The 18,820-nt window shown below is 43.1% G+C and overlaps 1 protein-coding gene across 4 annotated transcripts in view; it reads left to right on the top strand.

Annotated features, from left to right (window-relative positions):
* PSIP1 (PC4 and SFRS1 interacting protein 1) overlaps nt 1-18,820 on the top strand; it is a 249,383-nt gene that overhangs the window by 47,804 nt on the left and 182,759 nt on the right. For all 4 annotated transcript variants that reach the window (XM_029605901.1, XM_029605884.1, XM_029605894.1 and 1 more), the window contains exon 3: nt 12,539-12,615. In XM_029605901.1, coding sequence (XP_029461761.1) covers nt 12,539-12,615 — 77 coding nt within the window. The remainder of the gene's footprint in view (nt 1-12,538; nt 12,616-18,820) is intronic.

Below are 18,820 nucleotides of genomic sequence, written 5' to 3'. Positions count from 1 at the left end.
ACTCTTGTGCCACCTCACCCATTTTCTCCCAGTCTTCCAGTTCTTCCTCCAGGTACATCCCCCATTTTGACAAAGTCCATATTTGTGAAATTCAAAACTCTGACTTCATGTGACTTCTCTGTGTCCTCTTTGCAAAATCAAACCATACTGTCTGATGATCACTGGTGCTCACATGAGCCTCTACCCAGACATTATCACCATTAGTGAGCTCTAGATTTGAGTATCATACCCTTTCATGGGTTTCATCACCGTTTGTTTGAGCAGAGCCCCTTGAAGGGTATCCACTTTCTCTCTCTGCTTCTCGTAGATTTTGCAGAAGGGATGCTCCTATCCATATCGTGCAGATTAAAATCTCCAGTGAGCAACACTTTACCCTTCTTTCCCACTTTTTGGATGTCCTCGAGTAGTTCTCTGTCTAGTTCTTCTGTTTGAGTCAGTGGCCTGTAGATCACACCAGTAAAAATGGAAGCACCATCTCCTCTTTTTTTTTTTTTCTTTAAGGATGGTCCCTAATGCTTTTTCTCTATCCTGTGTCCCTTGCAGTTCAGTTGCTTGGATATTGTTTTTGACATAAAGAGCTACTTCTCCCCCTCTTCTGCCCTCTCTGTCCTTTTGTTAACAAGTTACAGCCTGGGATGTCCGTATCCCAATTACAAGAATCAGTGAACCATATCTCTGAAACAGCAACAATATCAGAGTCCACGTCTACCATTAGAGTCTGCAGGTCTGGGATTTTGTTGACCCATACTACGAGCATTTGTAGTAATAGCTTTCCAGCTGCTCTTCGTAGTCCCCTTTTCTGCTTTTTTTTTTTTTAACTTACTGATTTGTTACCTTCTCTTCCCTCTTCCTGTTTTGCTTGGGGGTGACATTGCAAATTCACTGGCCACCTCCTGCCACCCCAGCTCTCTAGTTTAAATGCCTGATAATGTATTCTCTGAATTTTTCACTTACCATGACAAGTTCATTTGTATTTATGTCCCTCCATTTTTTTTTTTTAAAGTTTGGAAGAGGCTAGTGGGGTTTTCAGTTCTTGCTTAGTTCTTCTTTTACCCTTCTGAGTCATCTCCTTATCCACATTGCCTGCCCCATGGAGTCTGGTGTGCCATTCAACATTTTTGTTAATGTAGGTGTGCCCTGAGCTTGAAAAAGTTGGAAAACACTGCTTTAGGATTCCTAATTAATGAAGAACATTTTTGCCTTCTATATGTTTCCCATGGGTTTGTATGTAGGCATGTAAACTGTGTTTCTGTACATTGTCCATCCTCAAGGGTAAAAGTAAGTGTGTCTAACGATGTGTGCACTTTTACCCCATGATAGATTTGTGTGCCATCTGTTATCATCTATACATGGCAGAGAAAAAAGGGAGGTCAGGGAAGTTGATATACAGGTACATATGTTGTTTTGCCCCCATCATTTTTTACAGGCTGTCCAACTAGTTTATCTTTAAATGTGAAGTAGTGAATTTTGCCAATAACCTATTTCTTTTAGTAGAAAATAAGGAGATAAAGATATTTAGGTAACAGACCTCATGTGCCACCTAGAAAAGATTTGAGAAAGTGTTGGGGAGAGGCTGACTATCATGGTACTTGTGGGTACCAATGACATAGGAAGATGCAGGCAAAGATGCCAGCTCTTTGTATGAAGTGAGTGATTGAGCACCCCCAATATTAAGCAAACTCCTTCACTGTGTCTAGAGACAGGTATAATTTGTGTGTTGTGTTTAGCACCCCTAGTTTTTAAAAGTTCACTCCTGTGGGTACAGGCGGGAGGTTCTGAAGGCTGTTTGTCAGAAATGCTCCCCATTCCACACCCAGGACCCCAGAGGCAGATTGAGCTCTAATGCGTGGATGAGACAATTCTGCAGGGAAGAGGGTTTTAGATTTGTTAGGAAATGGGGAACTTTCTGGGGAAAGGGAAGCCTGTTCCTACAGGATGGGCTCCACCTTAACCAGGGTGCAGTCAGGCAGTTGGTGCTGAAATTTTAAGTAGAACATGGGGGATAACTGACAGTTGTTCAGCAATGCATGGTTCAGAGGGAGGTATCTTCAAAGTATACTGGCAAACCAAATAAGTTAGAATTTTCTGATAGAGAGGTGGTTGTAAAAGCTGAAAAACCCAGATGCATTTAAATACAGAGCATGCAGATAAAAATGACTCCAAATTGCCTGTATCATCTGATAATAAGCAGGTTGTGGATACATATAAAAATAGATATACAAATAAAACTACTTTTAAAATGTCTGTATGCAAATGCCAGAAGTATGAAAAATAAAACTGGAGAGTTAGAATGTATGGTACTAAAGGAGCATACAGACACACAAGCATCTCAGTCCTGGTGAAAGGAGGACACCCAGTGGTACAAATTATATCATGGCAAAGCAAATAAAATTGGGTGGATGGAGCTATATGACAAAGATGGCATAGAGTCAAGCAGGATGAAAGTCCTTTGTAGGAAACAAACCACTCTGGAATCCATATGGATAGAAATTCCAAGATTAAAAGGGAAGAATATAGTAATAGGGATATATTGCCACCATCGTGGCCAGGATGAGAAAACAGACTGTAAAATGCTAAGAGATTGGACTGGCTAGTAAAATGGACAACGCAGTAGTAATAGGAGACTGTTACCCAAGTATTGATTGGGTAAATGTCACAAGACAACCTGCAAGGGAAGTAAAGTTCCTAGATGCAGTCAATAACGGCTTCATGCAGCAGTTGGTCATGGAAACAATGAGAGGGAGAACTTTTTAAAGTCTAGTTCTCAGTGAATCTCAAGACCTGGTGCAAGAGATAAAGGTAGTGGATCTGCTTGGCAACAGTGATGATAATGTAATACAATTTGACATAATCAATGGAGGGCAAATAGGAAAGAAAACTACTCCAGTTTTATTTAACTATTAAAAGGGACACTGTGATAAAATGAAATTTGTGAGAGAAAAACTGACAAGAACAATCCATGAGATTAAAACCTTGCAGAAGGTGTGTACACTGTTTAAAATTACCATCCATGAGGCACAGACAAAATGTATCCTGTGCATTAAAAAAGGTTGATGAAAAACTAAGCGACTGTCTGGTTTAATAGTGAGAGAAAAGGCGATTAAAACCAAAAGGGTATCATTCAAAAAATGGAAAGCAGACCTAAATGAGGAAAATAGGGAAGAATATAAGCATTGGGAAGCTAGAAAAAGTAATGAAGCAGGGTAAGAGAGAATTTAAAAAGAGGCTTCCCATAGAGGTAAAAATAGGTAATACAAACATTTTCACGTACTTCGAAGCAAAAAGCCTGTGAGGGAGTCAGTTGGGCTCAGTTTGACCACCCCTTTTACCAAGGGGTAAAAGGGGTGGTCAAAGAGGACAAGAAAATAGCAGAAAAACAAAATGAATTGTTTCTGTATTTACTGAGGATGATGACAGGTCTTATCCACACCCGAAACATTTTTTGATGGTGATGACCTTGAGCAACTAAAGGGAATCACTGTGAAACTGGAGATGTAATAACTCTGACAGACTAAAGAATAACAAATCACCGGGACCAAATGGTATTCATACCAGCATTCTGAAGGGATTCAAAAATGATATTGCAGACCTGTTTCTGGTGATTTGAAACCTGTCCTTTTAAAATGGTACCTGAAGAATGGAGGGTGGTCAACTTGATGCCATTTTTTTTAAAAAGGGCTCCAGGAGTGATTCAGAAAACTATAGACCATTGATCCTGACATCAGTGTTGGCTAAAATGATAAAAGCTACACAAGTAGACCTGTTTTAATGGAAGAGAGTTTTGTAAAGGGAAGTCTTGCCTTACCAATTTTACTAGGTTTTTTTTTTTGTTTTGTTTTGTTTTTACTGGTGTAATTAGCATACAGATAAAGGTGAGCCAGTTGATATATTGGATTTTCAGAAGGCATTTGACAAAGTCTCTCACGAGAGACTCCTCAGGAAATTGGGAGGTCATGGGATGCGAAGCAGCATCCTATTGTGGATTAGTAACAGGATAAAAGGGAAACAAATGATAGGACTGGATAAAAACAGGAAACAAAGGGTAGGATGAATGGTCAGTTTTTTGAATGGAGAAAGCAGTAGTGGAGTTCCCCAAGAGTTTGTACTGGCACCTGTGTTATTTAGGATTTTCATAAGTGATCTGGAAAAAACAACATCTAACGAAATGACACAAGTTGTTTTGAGTTAAAACAGCTGCAGATTGTGAAGAACTGCAGAAGAACCTTGTAAGAGACTGAGTTTCTAAATGACAGAAGCAATTTAATGTGAACAAGTGCAAAGTGATGCGGGTAGGGGAAAAATAATCCAACTACAGGAATACAATGCTGGGTTCCATCTTAGAAGTCACTACCCAGGAAAAAGGACCTTGGAGTCCTTGTGGACAGTACTTTGAAATCTTAAGCTCAGTGTACTGCAGCAGTGAAAAAGGCAAATATAATGTTAAGAATTATTTAGGAAGAAATAGAAAACAAAATTGAGAATATCCTAATACCTTTTGTATAGATCAATGGTGTGACTGCAACATGAGTATTGTGCCATTCTGATTGTTCCATCTCAAAAAAAGAGATAACGGACATAGAAAAGGTCAACAAAGTTGATCTTGGGGATGGAAAATCTCCCTTATGGAGAGAGGCTAAGCAGATTAGGGCTCTTTAGCTTGGAAAAGGGATGGCGAGAAGAGGATATGATTGAAATTTATAAAATAATTAGTGGGTTGGAATGGGTAGATAAAGGAATGATTATTTAGCCTGTCAAACACTAGGACTAGAGTCACTCCAGGAAACTAGCAACCAACAGATTTAAAACAAATGGTAGGAAGCCTGCTTGACAAGAGTGCAAGACTCTGTGTAGGCCAAATCAGAAATTGCCTTTGGAGACAAAGGCAGGGTAGCGCCTTTGTCTCCATTGCATCCCTGCACTAACACCTCATGGTGCTTGTGCAGAATGGGAGAGATTATGCCTTGGATGCAAGAGTCTTGAGAGCTATCATGGCTTCCTCCCGCCCATTCTGGGTAGAGCTTTGGTGCATCTCGCTTGTCTGGAGTGGTCTGGTATGGACAATAAAGAAGGTGAAATTTAAACTTATTTGTTAATTTCCATTCCTTTATACTGCCATATCCGTCCAAAACCTACTAAGGAAGCCATGGTGATCAAGGCCACTCAGTCTGACAAGCTCAGAAAACTAACAGCAAGTAAGTTGTTACCTACCCTGAAGGTAGTGGGCCTAATCATGATCTTGGTATAGGAATTATCTAATTCCTTAGTTGACCATGGAGGTCTTGATTGTGTCAGAGTTTGGTTTTAATGGTGTTTTGGAAACCAAAGCAAACAATTGGTAGTTGTATTTTTTCATTCAGTTCTAATGTCATGTTAACTAAGTGGCAACATATGTAAAAGTTCTTGTAACTTCAATAAAAATACATGAACACAAGACATAAAATGGTTAAAAAAAAAAAAAAAGTTTGGAGATGTGATTTGGTTGCCCATTTTTTTGACAGTCATTTTTATCTGTATTTATTTTTCTCACAGGACAAGCAGGATGGTTGTCCTCACAAATGGGTGACATCGAGGATGGAGCCCACCACGGAAAACTTCTGTCAAAGTTTAACAGAACTTTGACTGGCCCCTACTGGGCATGCCCAGCAAGGCACTGACCCTGCAGCCAGCAGGGGTCTCCCTTCAGTCTTCTTTTTTTCGCGCAGCAGTTGCCACGCGGTGAAAGGAGCTCTCTTACCACGTTCCTGACAGGAATTTGGAAATTAATTTCCTAAGAAAATTTGCCCCTCAGGGGTCTCCCTTCGACAAATTTTTGTCATCTTTACGGAATCCGGTAAGTTTTTTGCCATTTTCCATCGACTACCGTCGATTTTGGCCCTCGAGGCCTGTTGGCACTTACCGATCCCCAGGCTAAATTTTGGCTTACAGCCATGGCAACGGGGTTCCGTCGTTGTCCGGATTGCACCCGGACTATGTCAATCACAGACCCCCACAGGGTTTGTGTTATGTGTTTGGGTAGTGAGCATGATGTCCTGACTTGCACCAAATGTGCCTTAATGACACCCAAAGGTCGCAAAGCCAGGATGGAGAAGATGGGGCTCCTCTTCTATGCACCCACCCCAACGCCATCGATAGCATCGACGTCATCGGAACCGGCACCGTCGAAGTTGCACCATCACCGTCAACCCTCCGGTGACCGTCCGCCATCGATCGCTTCTCGGCCGTCGACTCCCGTCCCTTCCCCGGATGGGCGAGGGGATCGGAAAGAAAAGCATCGCCATCGATGGCACAAGTCTCGGCCTGTCGAGGATCCACAGCCATCGACCTCCGCTCAAGCCGAGCCACCGACTAAGAAGCCGCGATCAGACCGGACACCCTCCACGTCTCGTTCGCAGGCACCGAGGAAAACCCTCACCCTCTCGGGGTGTGGGGGCCGTGATCCCACCAGTTACGATGGTCCCTCCGGCCTTGCCTCAGCCTCCCTCTCCCGTCGAGCCGGGTATTGTTACCCCTGGTCTCCGGGCAGAACTGGACCGGCTGGTCCAGGAGGCCATCGAGAAAGCGATGAAGAAATTACAACCTCCATCGGCACCGTCTCCGGCACCGACGCCGGCACCGACTTCGCCACCGAGGAGGGAATCGACCACCGAGCCGTTGGTGCAAGCTCTAGCACCTCTACTGCACCGCATGGAGGCACTTATGACGGCCCTTCCATCGGTAATTCCAGTACCATCGACAACACCACCGTCTCCGACTGGATTCTCATCGGCAGGAGAAACACCGTTCGAATTCCCCCTTCCGGGGTGGTTCCATCGGTACCTTCTGGTATATCTCCACCGATTTATCCTTCGGCTCCATCGATTCCGCGTCCGGCACCGATTCCATCGGCAGCGCCGAAGCCCTCGATGCCATTCCTAGTTCCACCTGCAGCACCGATTCCATCTAGATTTCCATCGATGCCTTCAGAGCCTCAACCAGGTCCTTCAGGGCTTCAAGTCCCACATGATCCCTACGATACCTGGGGTGATGATGATGATACATCTTCTGACACAGATTGCCTTCACCACCATCTCCTACAGAGAGTAGAAAAAGATCTCCTCCTGAGGATCTCTCTTTCATTAATTTTGTAAAAGAGATGTCAGAAGTTGTACCTTTTCAGTTTACAATCTGAAGCCGATGACAGACACCAGATGATGGAACTACTCCAATTTCTGGATGCTCCAAAAATCATCGCTTCCATCCCTATTCACCAGGTGTTTTTGGATCTGCTAAAGAAAAACTGGGAATCTCCTTCATCTATTTCACCAGTTAACAAAAAAGCTGACTCCACATATCTTGTCCAGTCAGCACCAGGTTTTCAAAAGCCTCAACTGGATCATCGTTCTGTTGTGGTTGAGTCTGCGCAGAAGAAGGCCAAACGTCTTAAGCCACACTCTTCCACGCCACCTACCAAGGACAATAAATTCCTGGATAGTGTGGGACGAAAAGTATATCATGGAGCTATGTTGATTTCACGCATAGCTTCATATCAACTTTACATGACTCAATACAACAGAGCCATCCTTAAGCAGATGCAAGACTATGCTGACACGTTGCCGGATCAGTACCAACCACAGCTTCAAGCCCTTCTTCATAAAGGATTTGAGGCAGGGAAGCACGAGATTAGAACTGCCTACGACATATTCGATGCTTCCACAAAAGTTTCAGCCACAGCCATCTCAGCCAGATGTTGGGCTTGGTTAAAGGCGTCTAACCTTCGCCCAGAGGTCCAGGATCGTCTTGCTGATCTACCCTGCTTAGGCGACAATTTGTTTGGAGAACAAATTCAACAGATTGTGGCAGAGTTAAAAGATCACCATGAGACGTTGAAACAACTCTCGTCTGTTCCACCTGACGTGTCCTCCAAGCAACCACCAAAGAAGGACTCTAAGAAGTCGTTCTTTCGACCACGTCGCTATTATCCTCCATCAGCTAGGCCTCGTCCTGCACGGTCCTCCAACAGGCCTCAGCCTCGCCAGCCAAGAAAGCAAAGACCTACTGTAGCCCCACCTCCTGGGCCTGCGGCGGGCCTTTGACTTCCCTCTACTGAGCACATGCCAGATCCCTCTTCCATACATCCCTGTGGGGGGTCGACTGTTCCACTTCTTACACCGTTGGAAACAGATCACCTCAGATCACTGGGTGTTAGCAATTATCGCACAGGGTTACCACCTCAACTTCATGGCTCTCCCGCCAGACTCCCCGCCCCTTCAGGCATGGAGTCTAACCAGCCAGTTGGCTCAATTACAACAAGAAGTATCCCTTCTTCTACAATCAAATGCTATAGAACCTGTCCCTCCCTGTCAATAAGGGACAGGATTCTATTCCAGATACTTCCTAATACCAAAGAAATCAGGGGGGCTACGTCCCATTCTGGACCTTCGGGCCCTCAACAAGTACCTTCAAAAAGAAAAGTTCAAGATGGTAACCCTGGGCGCGCTGCTCCCTCTGCTGCAAAAGGGGGATTGGCTGTGCTCTCTCGACCTCAAGGACGCTTATACCCACATTGCCATAACACCATCTCATCGCAAGTATCTGCGTTTTCTGGTAGGCCGCGACCATTATCAGTACCGGGTACTACCTTTCGGTCTGGCATCTGCTCCACGAGTCTTTACCAAATGTCTCGTAGTGGTAGCAGCATTCCTCAGGAAGGAAGGTGTCCACGTCTACCCCTATCTGGACGATTGGCTAATCAGGGCCTCTACCCCTCAGATTGCTCAATCCTCCCTAAAATTGACAATTCACACACTCCTTTCCTTAGGGTTTCTTGTCAATTACGAGAAATCTTGCTTAGTCCCATCTCAAACCTTATCTTTCATTGGGGCAGACTTGGACACCTTACAGGCAAAGGCTTACCTTCCGCTGCAGCGGGTCCAAACTCTCATGTCCCTAGCTCGCCAGCTCCAGTCTCAGGACACGGCCACGGCTCGCCAATTCCTCATTCTCCTAGGACACATGGCATCCTCAGTTCAAGTCACTCCCATGACCCGACTAGCCATGAGAGTAACACAATGGACTCTGCGACACCAATGGATTCAAGCTTCTCAGCGCCTGTCCTCCATAGTCGCAGTTACACAAGCGCTTCGCCTGTCTTTAACCTGGTGGACGACTCAAATCAATCTCCTTCAGGGCTTACCTTTTCTCCTACCAGATCCACAAGTAATCCTGACCACCGACGCTTCCCACATCGGTTGGGGGGCTCATGTGGACGATTTCCAAACCCAAGGGTTATGGTCACCAGAGGAAGCCGAACACCAGATAAATTTTTTGGAACTTCGAGCAATCCGTTACGCGCTCAGAACGTTCAAAGATCGTCTTTCGAATCAGATAATCTTAATCCAGACAGACAACCAAGTGGCCATGTGGTACATAAACAAGCAGGGAGGCACAGGCTCTTTCCTTCTGTGTCAGGAAGCTGCGCAGATTTGGGCAGAAGCCCTCTCCCACTCCATGTACCTCAGGGCCACTTACCTGCCGGGAGTAGACAATGTATTGGCAGATCAGCTGAGCCGGGTCTTCCAACCACACGAGTGCTCACTCGATCCTCTGGTAGCGACCTCTCTATTTCACAAGTGGGGTTCTCCCCACATAGATCTCTTTGCGTCCCCTCAGAACCACAAAGTAGACAATTACTGCTCTCTCATTCGGAGCCACCACTCTCGGCCGAGGGATGCCTTCTCCCTCAAGTGGACATCAGGTCTGCTCTATGCATTCCCTCCACTTCCTCTTCTGTCAAGGACTCTCGTGAAGCTTCGCCAGGACGGAGGAACCATGATCCTGATAGCACCCCACTGGCCACGCCAGGTGTGGTTTCCCATTCTTCAGGATCTCTCCATCCGCAGGCACATCCCTCTGGGAACGGATCCGCATCTGCTCAATCAGAACGACGGATGCCTCCTCCATCCCAACCTCCAAGCCTTGTCCCTGACGGCATGGATGTTGAAAGGTTAGTCCTTCAGCCTTTTAACCTTTCGGATTCGGTTTCTCGTGTCCTGATAGCTTCACGAAAGCCCTCCACCAGAAGATCCTATTCGTATAAATGGAAAAGGTACACATCTTGGTGCACTTCCCAGTCCCTTGATCCCCTTTCCTGTCCAATCTCTAAGTTCTTGGACTATTTATGGCATCTATCGGAATCGGGTCTTAAAACCTCTTCCATTAGGATGCATGTCAGTGCAGTAGCCGCTTTCCATAAAGGCATACAGGGTGTCCCTATTTCAGTACAACCCCTGGTAACACGCTTTCTTAAAGGCTTGCTCCATCTGAAGCCACCCTTACGTCCTCCGGCCCCATCTTGGGACCTTAATCTGGTTCTTGGTCGGCTAATGAAACCACCTTTCGAACCTCTACACTCCTGTGAATTAAAGTATCTCACATGGAAGGTATTATTCCTTTTAGCTGTCACTTCAGCTCGCAGGGTTAGTGAGTTACAGGCCTTAGTCACCTATCCGCCTTACACTAAACTCCTGCAGGACCGGGCGGTACTCCGCACTCACCCTAAATTTTTACCTAAGGTAGTATCGGAGTTTCACATCAATCAATCCATCATACTACCTATCTTTTTTCCCAGGCCCCACTCCAACTCCGGAGAACAGACTCTGCATACCCTAGACTGTAAACGGGCTCTAGCATTCTATCTAGACCGTACAGTTTCTCACAGAAAGAGCACCCAATTATTCGTCTCTTTCCAACCTAACAAGTTAGGACAACCTGTGGGTAAGCAGGCTCTGTCCTCCTGGTTGGCGGACTGCATTTCTTTTTGCTATCAGCAAGCTGGCATTCCTTTTCAAGACCGTGTAAAAGCACACTCTGTGAGGGCCATGGCGACTTCGGTGGCACACCTTCGATCGGTGCCGCTTCCTGACATCTGCAAAGCTGCAACCTGGAGTTCTCTCCATACTTTTGCAGCCCACTATTGTTTGGACAAAGCTGGAAGACAGGACTCCATCTTCGGCCAATCTGTCTTGCGTAACCTTTTTCCAACATGATGTACCAACACTCTTCCACCTTCCCGGTAGGGTGCGGATGCCCTTACCAAATTCCACCCCAGTTGTTGTGCCTCTTGCACGTCATTGGGTGCATTTGGTGCAAGTCGGGACATCCTCAGCTCGGTACTCACCCATTTGTGAGGACAACCATCCTGCTTGTCCTGTGAGAAAGCAAATGTTGCTTACCTGATGTAACAGGTGTTCTCACAGGACAGCAGGATGTTAGTCCTCACGAAACCCGCCCGCCACCCCCGCGGTGTTGGGTTCGTTTTAGTTTTTACTTTTTTAGGCACTGCCTGTAGCTTTGAAAATCAGACTGAAGGGAGACCCCTGCTGGCTGCAGGGTCAGTGCCTTGCTGGGCATGCCCAGTAGGGGCCAGTCAAAGTTCTGTTAAACTTTGACAGAAGTTTTCCGTGGTGGGCTCCATCCTCGATGTCACCCATTTGTGAGGACTAACATCCTGCTGTCCTGTGAGAACACCTGTTACATCAGGTAAGCAACATTTGCTATATACTACCACATCAATCGTAGTGCTCTACAAAACATACATAATTTTCATCATAAAATGTATACGTTTTCCTCCGATTCCTTTACGCCCACCTGCTGATCTTTTTGCTTCTTATATAAAAATGTTTTGTTCATTCCAAAGACTGCATTATCTCCTATAGAGAAGATTTTCTTTTTGTCTGCTTATAAGAGAGCTGTGGACGACTCTTTGGCGGATGTCCCTGCTAACTTAATTAACTTTTTAGAGAACTCTGGAGAAGGAAATGTGGTGGGCTGTGTTGTGTTATTGGTGACTTTTGTTTTCATGCAGGATCATAATAATATTTTCTGCTTGTATTTTCGTAATAAAGATGTATTGTTTAAAGGTCAGAAAATCTGGATGTTCCCAGACTTGGCTAGAGCCGCACAGGAGCATAGACTTTCTTGGCTATGACATCTGAAGTACTTTCCTTAGGGGCTATTTGTATTATATGTCACTCTTGTAAATATGTAAATACTTTGGATACTTGACAATTTTTTTTTGACCCAGTACAGTTGAGAACATTTATAGATGCTAAATGTGATACTGTACTACACCCTTCCTCTGCTGGGGTCTTTTTAATTGGGTAGTGTTCTGCTTTGAAACTTCCATCCTTTATTTTTGTCTGTAATTTGCTTCTGTATTTATAGCTGTTCCCCATGGCTATTTGCTGTTCCCCTCCTTTCAGTTGGAGTCTAAGTTTGGCATATGTCTTCGAATAATTTTTCCACTATGTTATGTTTAACCATGTAAATTGCCTATTTTTCTTGTCAAATATTCAATATATTTAATTTAAAATGCATAAATAAAGAGTTAAAATGTATACATACTAATGGGTGTTTTTAAATATAAAATTTGATTCATCTTTAATTTATGCATATAGTCTGATATAATAGGTTTTATATTAGAAGAACATTCTTGTTCTAATGCTGCTGGTTGCTGTTAGTTGTAGCGTAAGTAACATAGTGCTAAAATTTTTGTCCTTAGGTGGATGAAATTCCTGATGGTGCAGTGAAACCTCCAACGAATAAGATGCCAATCTTTTTTTTCGGCACTCACGAAACGTAAGTAATTATAATAATACTTATTGAGATCCATATTCAGCCAGTTAACTGGATAAACTTAGTGAGCTAACTTAGCCCATATATTCAGCACTGCTGAATAAATAAGTTTATCTGGATAACTTGAGGATAGGTTTATGGGCCATCCAAAGTTAACCAGGTAAGTTATCCCGCCAACTCTTTCTTAATTAGCTAGATAACATATGCAGCTAACTCAGCTCCTCCCACTTATGTTTCTGGAGCACCCTTAACTTATCCAACTAAATTCTAGCCAACTAACTTATTATCCAGCCAGAATTTAGTCGGTTAAGTGCCCAAATCTTTATTTAGCTGGAAAATTTCTAAGTTATCTGGTTAAATGCTTTTGAATGTGAACATCATTTTTATATTGCTACTGGACATATGCATATGGTGATAAATATTCAGGTATAATAAGTTCGTGTCCTAAACAGCTTACAATCTTAGTAGGTACCGGAGGCAGTAGGAGATGATTTGTCCAAGGTCACAAGGAGTATCAGTGGGGGAAGTAGGATTTGAACCTGCCAGCCCTGGTTCTCATCCAGTAAGTGTGTCTGGTTTTCAGAATATCTACAATAAACATGCATTTGAATGCAGTGGAGGCAGTAAATGCAAATATATCCCATGAGTGTTCATTGTGAATATCTTGAAAATCTCATTGGCTTGTGGCAGTTGTGGTCTAGAGTTGCCTACGCCTATAGTAACCACTAGGCCTCACCTTCCTCCTTTTTGATTGATGTATTTGTCTTGTTTTGGTTATGATCATTTCTTTTAATTTTTTAAATGTCTTTTAGCTTTTGTAACTTGCAGATTTTCAAGAAGTTTGATGAATGGAGAAGCATAGAAAGATATCCTGTAAAATGCACAGGCAGAGATCTCATTTCATTTTAAACTTTTATTTTCAAGCTGATATGAAAGGATGGCCTGAGTTGGTGACAAATGGTAGTGATAAAGGGAGCTCATTCCGAGGAGGGGAGCATTACTAGTAATATGTCTTAGAGATGAATCCTTGGACCAATTTTTTTTCAATATTTTCATGAGTAACATTGTGGAAGTATTGGGAAAGGTTTGTCTCTTTGCTGAAGACAACTGTAAAAGGTTAGGATGAGTGAGTGCATATTACGCCATAGAACACACTATACACAATCCGGTAAAAGCAAAACTTAGTTTACTAAATATAGTGAATATATGGTATATAACCAACAAAGAAGTATCACACAGCAATATTGCTGTAATCCATACAAGTAAATATTATTATAATAATTTAAATAGAAATAAGGAAAGCATTTATACAGGCAGGCCTTCTTTGCTAAGGAACAGTGACTCATTCAAAGAATTACCGTTGCATGCAGCTCTTTATATCTCATTCTCTTGACTTTAATCCAGCGTCTGCAAGTTAGGTGTTTCAATTTGCACTCATAGCTCTGACAGCCACCTGGAGCTGTTAAACTATGCTAATTAAGACTGTTACAGTCAGATTTATAGCCCAGCTATAGCTATTAAGGAGGTATCCTGTACCACCGGTGATATCTCAAGAAAATAATTGTTAAAGAAACCAGATGTGTTTTGCCTGATGAGCTATCTCTACTAGCCAGAGACAATGTGCTACAGTGTCTCAGGCGTTAATGCTTATGCTGTACCATATGCTAAACGGTATCATATATATATATATATATATATATATATATATATAGATAGATAGATAGATAGATAGATAGATATAGAGGACTGTTTTGATCCATAGCAAAATAACTCCCTAAAATCTTAACACATTCTACCCCCATCTCTTGGATCAAAACAAATGCATGAAAGATTATTAAGAATTCTCCAAGGACAAGTAGGATGGTAGTCCTCACACATGAGTGCATCATCAGATGGAGCCCAATGTGGAAAACATATGTCAAAGTTTCTAGAAACTTTGACTAGGCACACTGAGCATGCCCTATACCACCTGTCCACGCTGAGTGCCTCTTCAGTCTCTTCTTTCCTATGGAACTGTGAGCCTCATGGTTGGTTGACCTCTTAAAAATTTTGGCTTTGTGGCTTAGTGGAAAACTTCTTTTTCGCGTTTTCATGGTCCTTTTTTTTTTTTCTCTCTCTCTCTGTTCCATCGCCGGGTCCCTCTCGGTGCCTTCCCATAGTGTCCCCAATCAGGGTTTTCAATGTCTTTGGGTAAGTTAACTTTCGCAGTCGATTTCCCCCATGGTGGCGGTGCCTCGGTGCCCACTGGTCATCAATGCCCGCTTCCACCGTTCCATCCCTTGGCCCCTCTGTTTCACGTCATCATGGCCATGTCTGGTTTTTGCCGATGCCTGTAGTGCCTTCAGACTGTCGATCACCAATCTGCATGAAGTCTGTATTCTCTGCCTGGGGGTCATCACATGATGTCTGGGGTTGCCACTTGTGTGATCATATAACCCTGAAAGGACACCGGCTTCAACTTGACTAGATGAAGCACCTTTTCGGGTTGAAGTCAGACGCATCGACGGCGGCATTGGCATCAGTGGACCTCTGAGTCACACCGATGGACACCTCAGCAAGACTGTCGGTTCCGTCGAGATTGCTGGTGGATAGGGGTACCAGAGACCGACCACTATAGATCTCCTCCAGATCAAGGACGCCAGGTTCATTGTCCTCAACCTCGGCACTGGGGAAAGACTGGGCCGAGGATCATGGGAAGACCAAGAAGCATCGGCACCTGACCCCGGTGATGCATGGTGCTGGGCTTGTGGATGCACCAACTTTTGCCGTGATGCCCCAGAAGCAATCCCCATGGCGAGGACCTCCATTGATGCCTGAGGTCTGTGACTGTCTCCACCAGTTGCCGATCCTCCTTAAGGGACCGAGGAAGACCTGGCAGCCCCTCCTTCCTCCCAGTTGGTGTTGACATTGGCAATGTTTGAGGAGGAACTGGAGTGATGAGTCCAGTTGTCTGTGGAGTGGGTGCTGCAGGGCCATGGTCCTGTGGCACCAACGGAACTGGAGCTGGTACCGCTCAAATCGCTTCTGAAGAAGCTCATTGTGCTCACTGGAGCTTTACCGACCCTGACGGCGTCTGTTCCCTGACCAGTCCCGGGGCCCCTCTGGGCACCAGAGCCTCCTACCAATACAGAGGTTCTCACTGGTTCCTCCAAGGAGGAAGCTCCACTTAGGCCAGAGGAATCACTGAGCTCATAGCCCCCAGTCCAGTTTCATCGGTGCCTGCACCTCTGGACGTTAGTTGAGCACTTAGGGTTCCATCCTCTGTGAAGATGTAGATATAATTGGTATCTGAGACCTGATGGAAAGAGGATAACCAGTGGGTCACTGATACCAGGGTACAAACTATATTGAAATGATAGGATGGATCAAATTGGTGGGTGGGTGGCACTATATGTTAAAGAAAGCATTGAGTCAAACAGGATAAAAGTTCTGCAGAAAACAAAATGTAATGTTGAATCTTTATAGATAGAAATTCCAGGAGAAAAAAGGGAATAAATAGTAGTGGGGATGTATTACCGTCCACTTGGCCAGAATGAACTAACAGACAATGAAATGATAAAAGAAATTAGGGAAGCTAACAAAATTAGTAGCACAGTAACAAGTGATTTCAATTATCCCAGTATTGACTGGGTGAATATTACATTAGGACATTCTACAGAGGTAAAGTTCCTAGATGAAATAAATGACTGCTTCATGGAGCAGCTGATACAAAAACTGAGGGAAAACTCTTTTAAACCTCGTCCTTAGTGGAACAGAGGGTTTGGTGCGAGAGGTAACAGTATAGGAGCCATTTGGCAATCGTAATCACAATATTATTGTATTTGACTTAAGAACTGGAGGGAAGTGCACTAAAAAAATCTACTGCAACATCATTTAACTTTGAAAAAGGTGACTATGATAAAATGAGGAAAATGGATAGGAAAAAACTGAAAGGAGCAACTGCAGAGGTTAAGAATTTAGCTCAGGCATGGATGGATGTTTAAAAATACCATCTTGGAAGCCCAGACCAGATGTATTCCAGTCATTAGAAACAGTGGAAGGAAGGCAAAATGACTACCGGCATGGTTAAAAGGTGAGGTGAGAGAGACTATAATATCTAAAAACATATTTCAAGAAATGGAAAAGGGATCCAAATGAAAACTGGAAACAGTATAAGCACTGGCAAGTCAGATGCAAAGCATTGATAAGGAAGGCAAAGAGAGAATTTGAAAAGAAGCTTCCATGGAAGCAAAAATTCAGAATGAAAGCTTTTTCAGATATATTCAAGGTAAAAAGCCTAAGAGGGAGTCATTTGGACCATTAGATGATCAAGGGGTAAAAGGTGCACTTAGGGATGACAAAGCCATAACAGAGAGACTAAATTAATTCTTTGCTTCAGTATTCACTGAAGAAGATGTAAGAGAGATACCCATTCGAGAAATTATATTCAAAGTTGATTCAAAGGAACTGAAATAAATCTCAGTGAATCAGGAAGATGTACTAGAACAAATTAAACTAAAGAGTAGCAGATCACCTGGACCAGACGTATACATGCCAGAGTGCTGAAAGAACTGAGAAATGAAATTGTAGGCCTGCCATTGGAAATTTGAAAACTATTAGTAGCATGGTACCTAAAGACTGGAGGGTTACTAATGTAATACCAATTTTTAAAAAGGGATCCAGGAAATTACAGACCAGTGAGTCTGATGTCTGTGCCAGGCAAAATGGTAGAAACTATCATAAAGAACAAAATTGCTGAACATTTAAAAAGGCATAGTTTAATGGGGACAAAGGCAACATGGATTTAACTAAGAGAAGTCTTGTCTCACAAATTTGGTACATTTTTTTTTTTTAGGGTGTAAATAAACATGGATAAAGATGAGCCAGTTGATATAATGTATCTGGATTTCCAGAAAGCATTTGACAAAATCTTTCATGAGACTTCTTTGGAAATTAAGAAGTCAGGGGATAGGAGGCAGTGTCCTATTGTGTATTGCCAACTGGTTAAAAGATAGAAAACAGAGAGTAGGGCTAAATAGTAAATTTTTCCAGTGGAGAAAGGTGAATACTGGAGTGCCCCAGGAATCTGTTCTGGGACTACTGTTTTTTTAATATATTTATAAACAACCTGGAAATGGGAGCAACAAGTGGGGTGATCAAATTTGCCGATGACATAAAGTTATTCAAAGTTTTTAAATCATAAGAGAATTGTGAAAAATTGCAATAGGACATTGCAAAACTGGGAGACTGGGCATGCACATGGCAAATGAAATTTAATGTGGACACATGCAAAGTGAAGCACTTAAGGAACAGTAACTCAAATTATGGCTATACAATGCAAGGTTCAACATTAGGCGTCTCCACTCAAGAAAAGGATCTTGGTGTCATCGTTGAAAATATGTTGAAATCTTCTGCTCAGTGTAAACCAGCAGCCAAGACAACAAATAGAATGCTAGAGATTATTAGGAAAGGAATGGAAAATAAAACAGAGCATACCATAATGCCTCTGTATTGCTCCATGGTGGACCTCATCTTAAGAATATAAGAAGTTGCCTTACTGGGTTAGACCAAGGGTCCATCAAGCCCAGCATCATTTTTCCAGCAGTGGCAAATCCAGGTTGCAAGTACTTGGCAAATACCTAAAAAATTAAGTAGTTCCCATTCTACTAATTCCAGTAATACAAAAAATCACGCCTTAAAGGGCAATACAATATTATAACCAACACACAAAAACGTATTTGCCTAATTTCAATGTATATGTTTTTATAAACCACTTAGTTATTATCTTTCAGAGCCTTGGATTATGCTCCATCAATAAATGAGAGGGGCACACTTTTAATCATGGGTCCATTTTTTAGACTTTTTTTTCCCCAAACATTTTTCAAACAATTGTGAGCATAAAAAAAGTGCACTACTTCCCCGTTTTTAAGTTACTCAAGGGCCAACATGGTACCATGTTTCGCAAACTGCTGCTTCAGGGGCTGGTATCTACCTGTATTCAATCAAAGTATTTTCTTTTCAGTCCCATTTTATTTTTCTGCAAAACAGCAAACATAAACTCAGATATCTCATTGTTGAAATAATTTTTTTCAATGGGAAAAGGACTTACTTAATCCACTGGACAGCTTTCCTTTCTCATAGCGTCTCAGCTTACCGGGCACTCAGCGTTTTGAGATCTGTAACACCTAGCCAAGCTTTTTAAATTTCACATAATGACGTGTAATCACAG

This window comes from Rhinatrema bivittatum, chromosome 1 (assembly GCF_901001135.1).
Source record: "Rhinatrema bivittatum chromosome 1, aRhiBiv1.1, whole genome shotgun sequence".
NCBI classification, from domain to species: Eukaryota; Metazoa; Chordata; class Amphibia; order Gymnophiona; family Rhinatrematidae; genus Rhinatrema; species Rhinatrema bivittatum.
The sequence above is the reverse complement of the archived record's forward strand: the minus strand, read 5'-3'. Positions and strand labels throughout refer to the sequence as shown.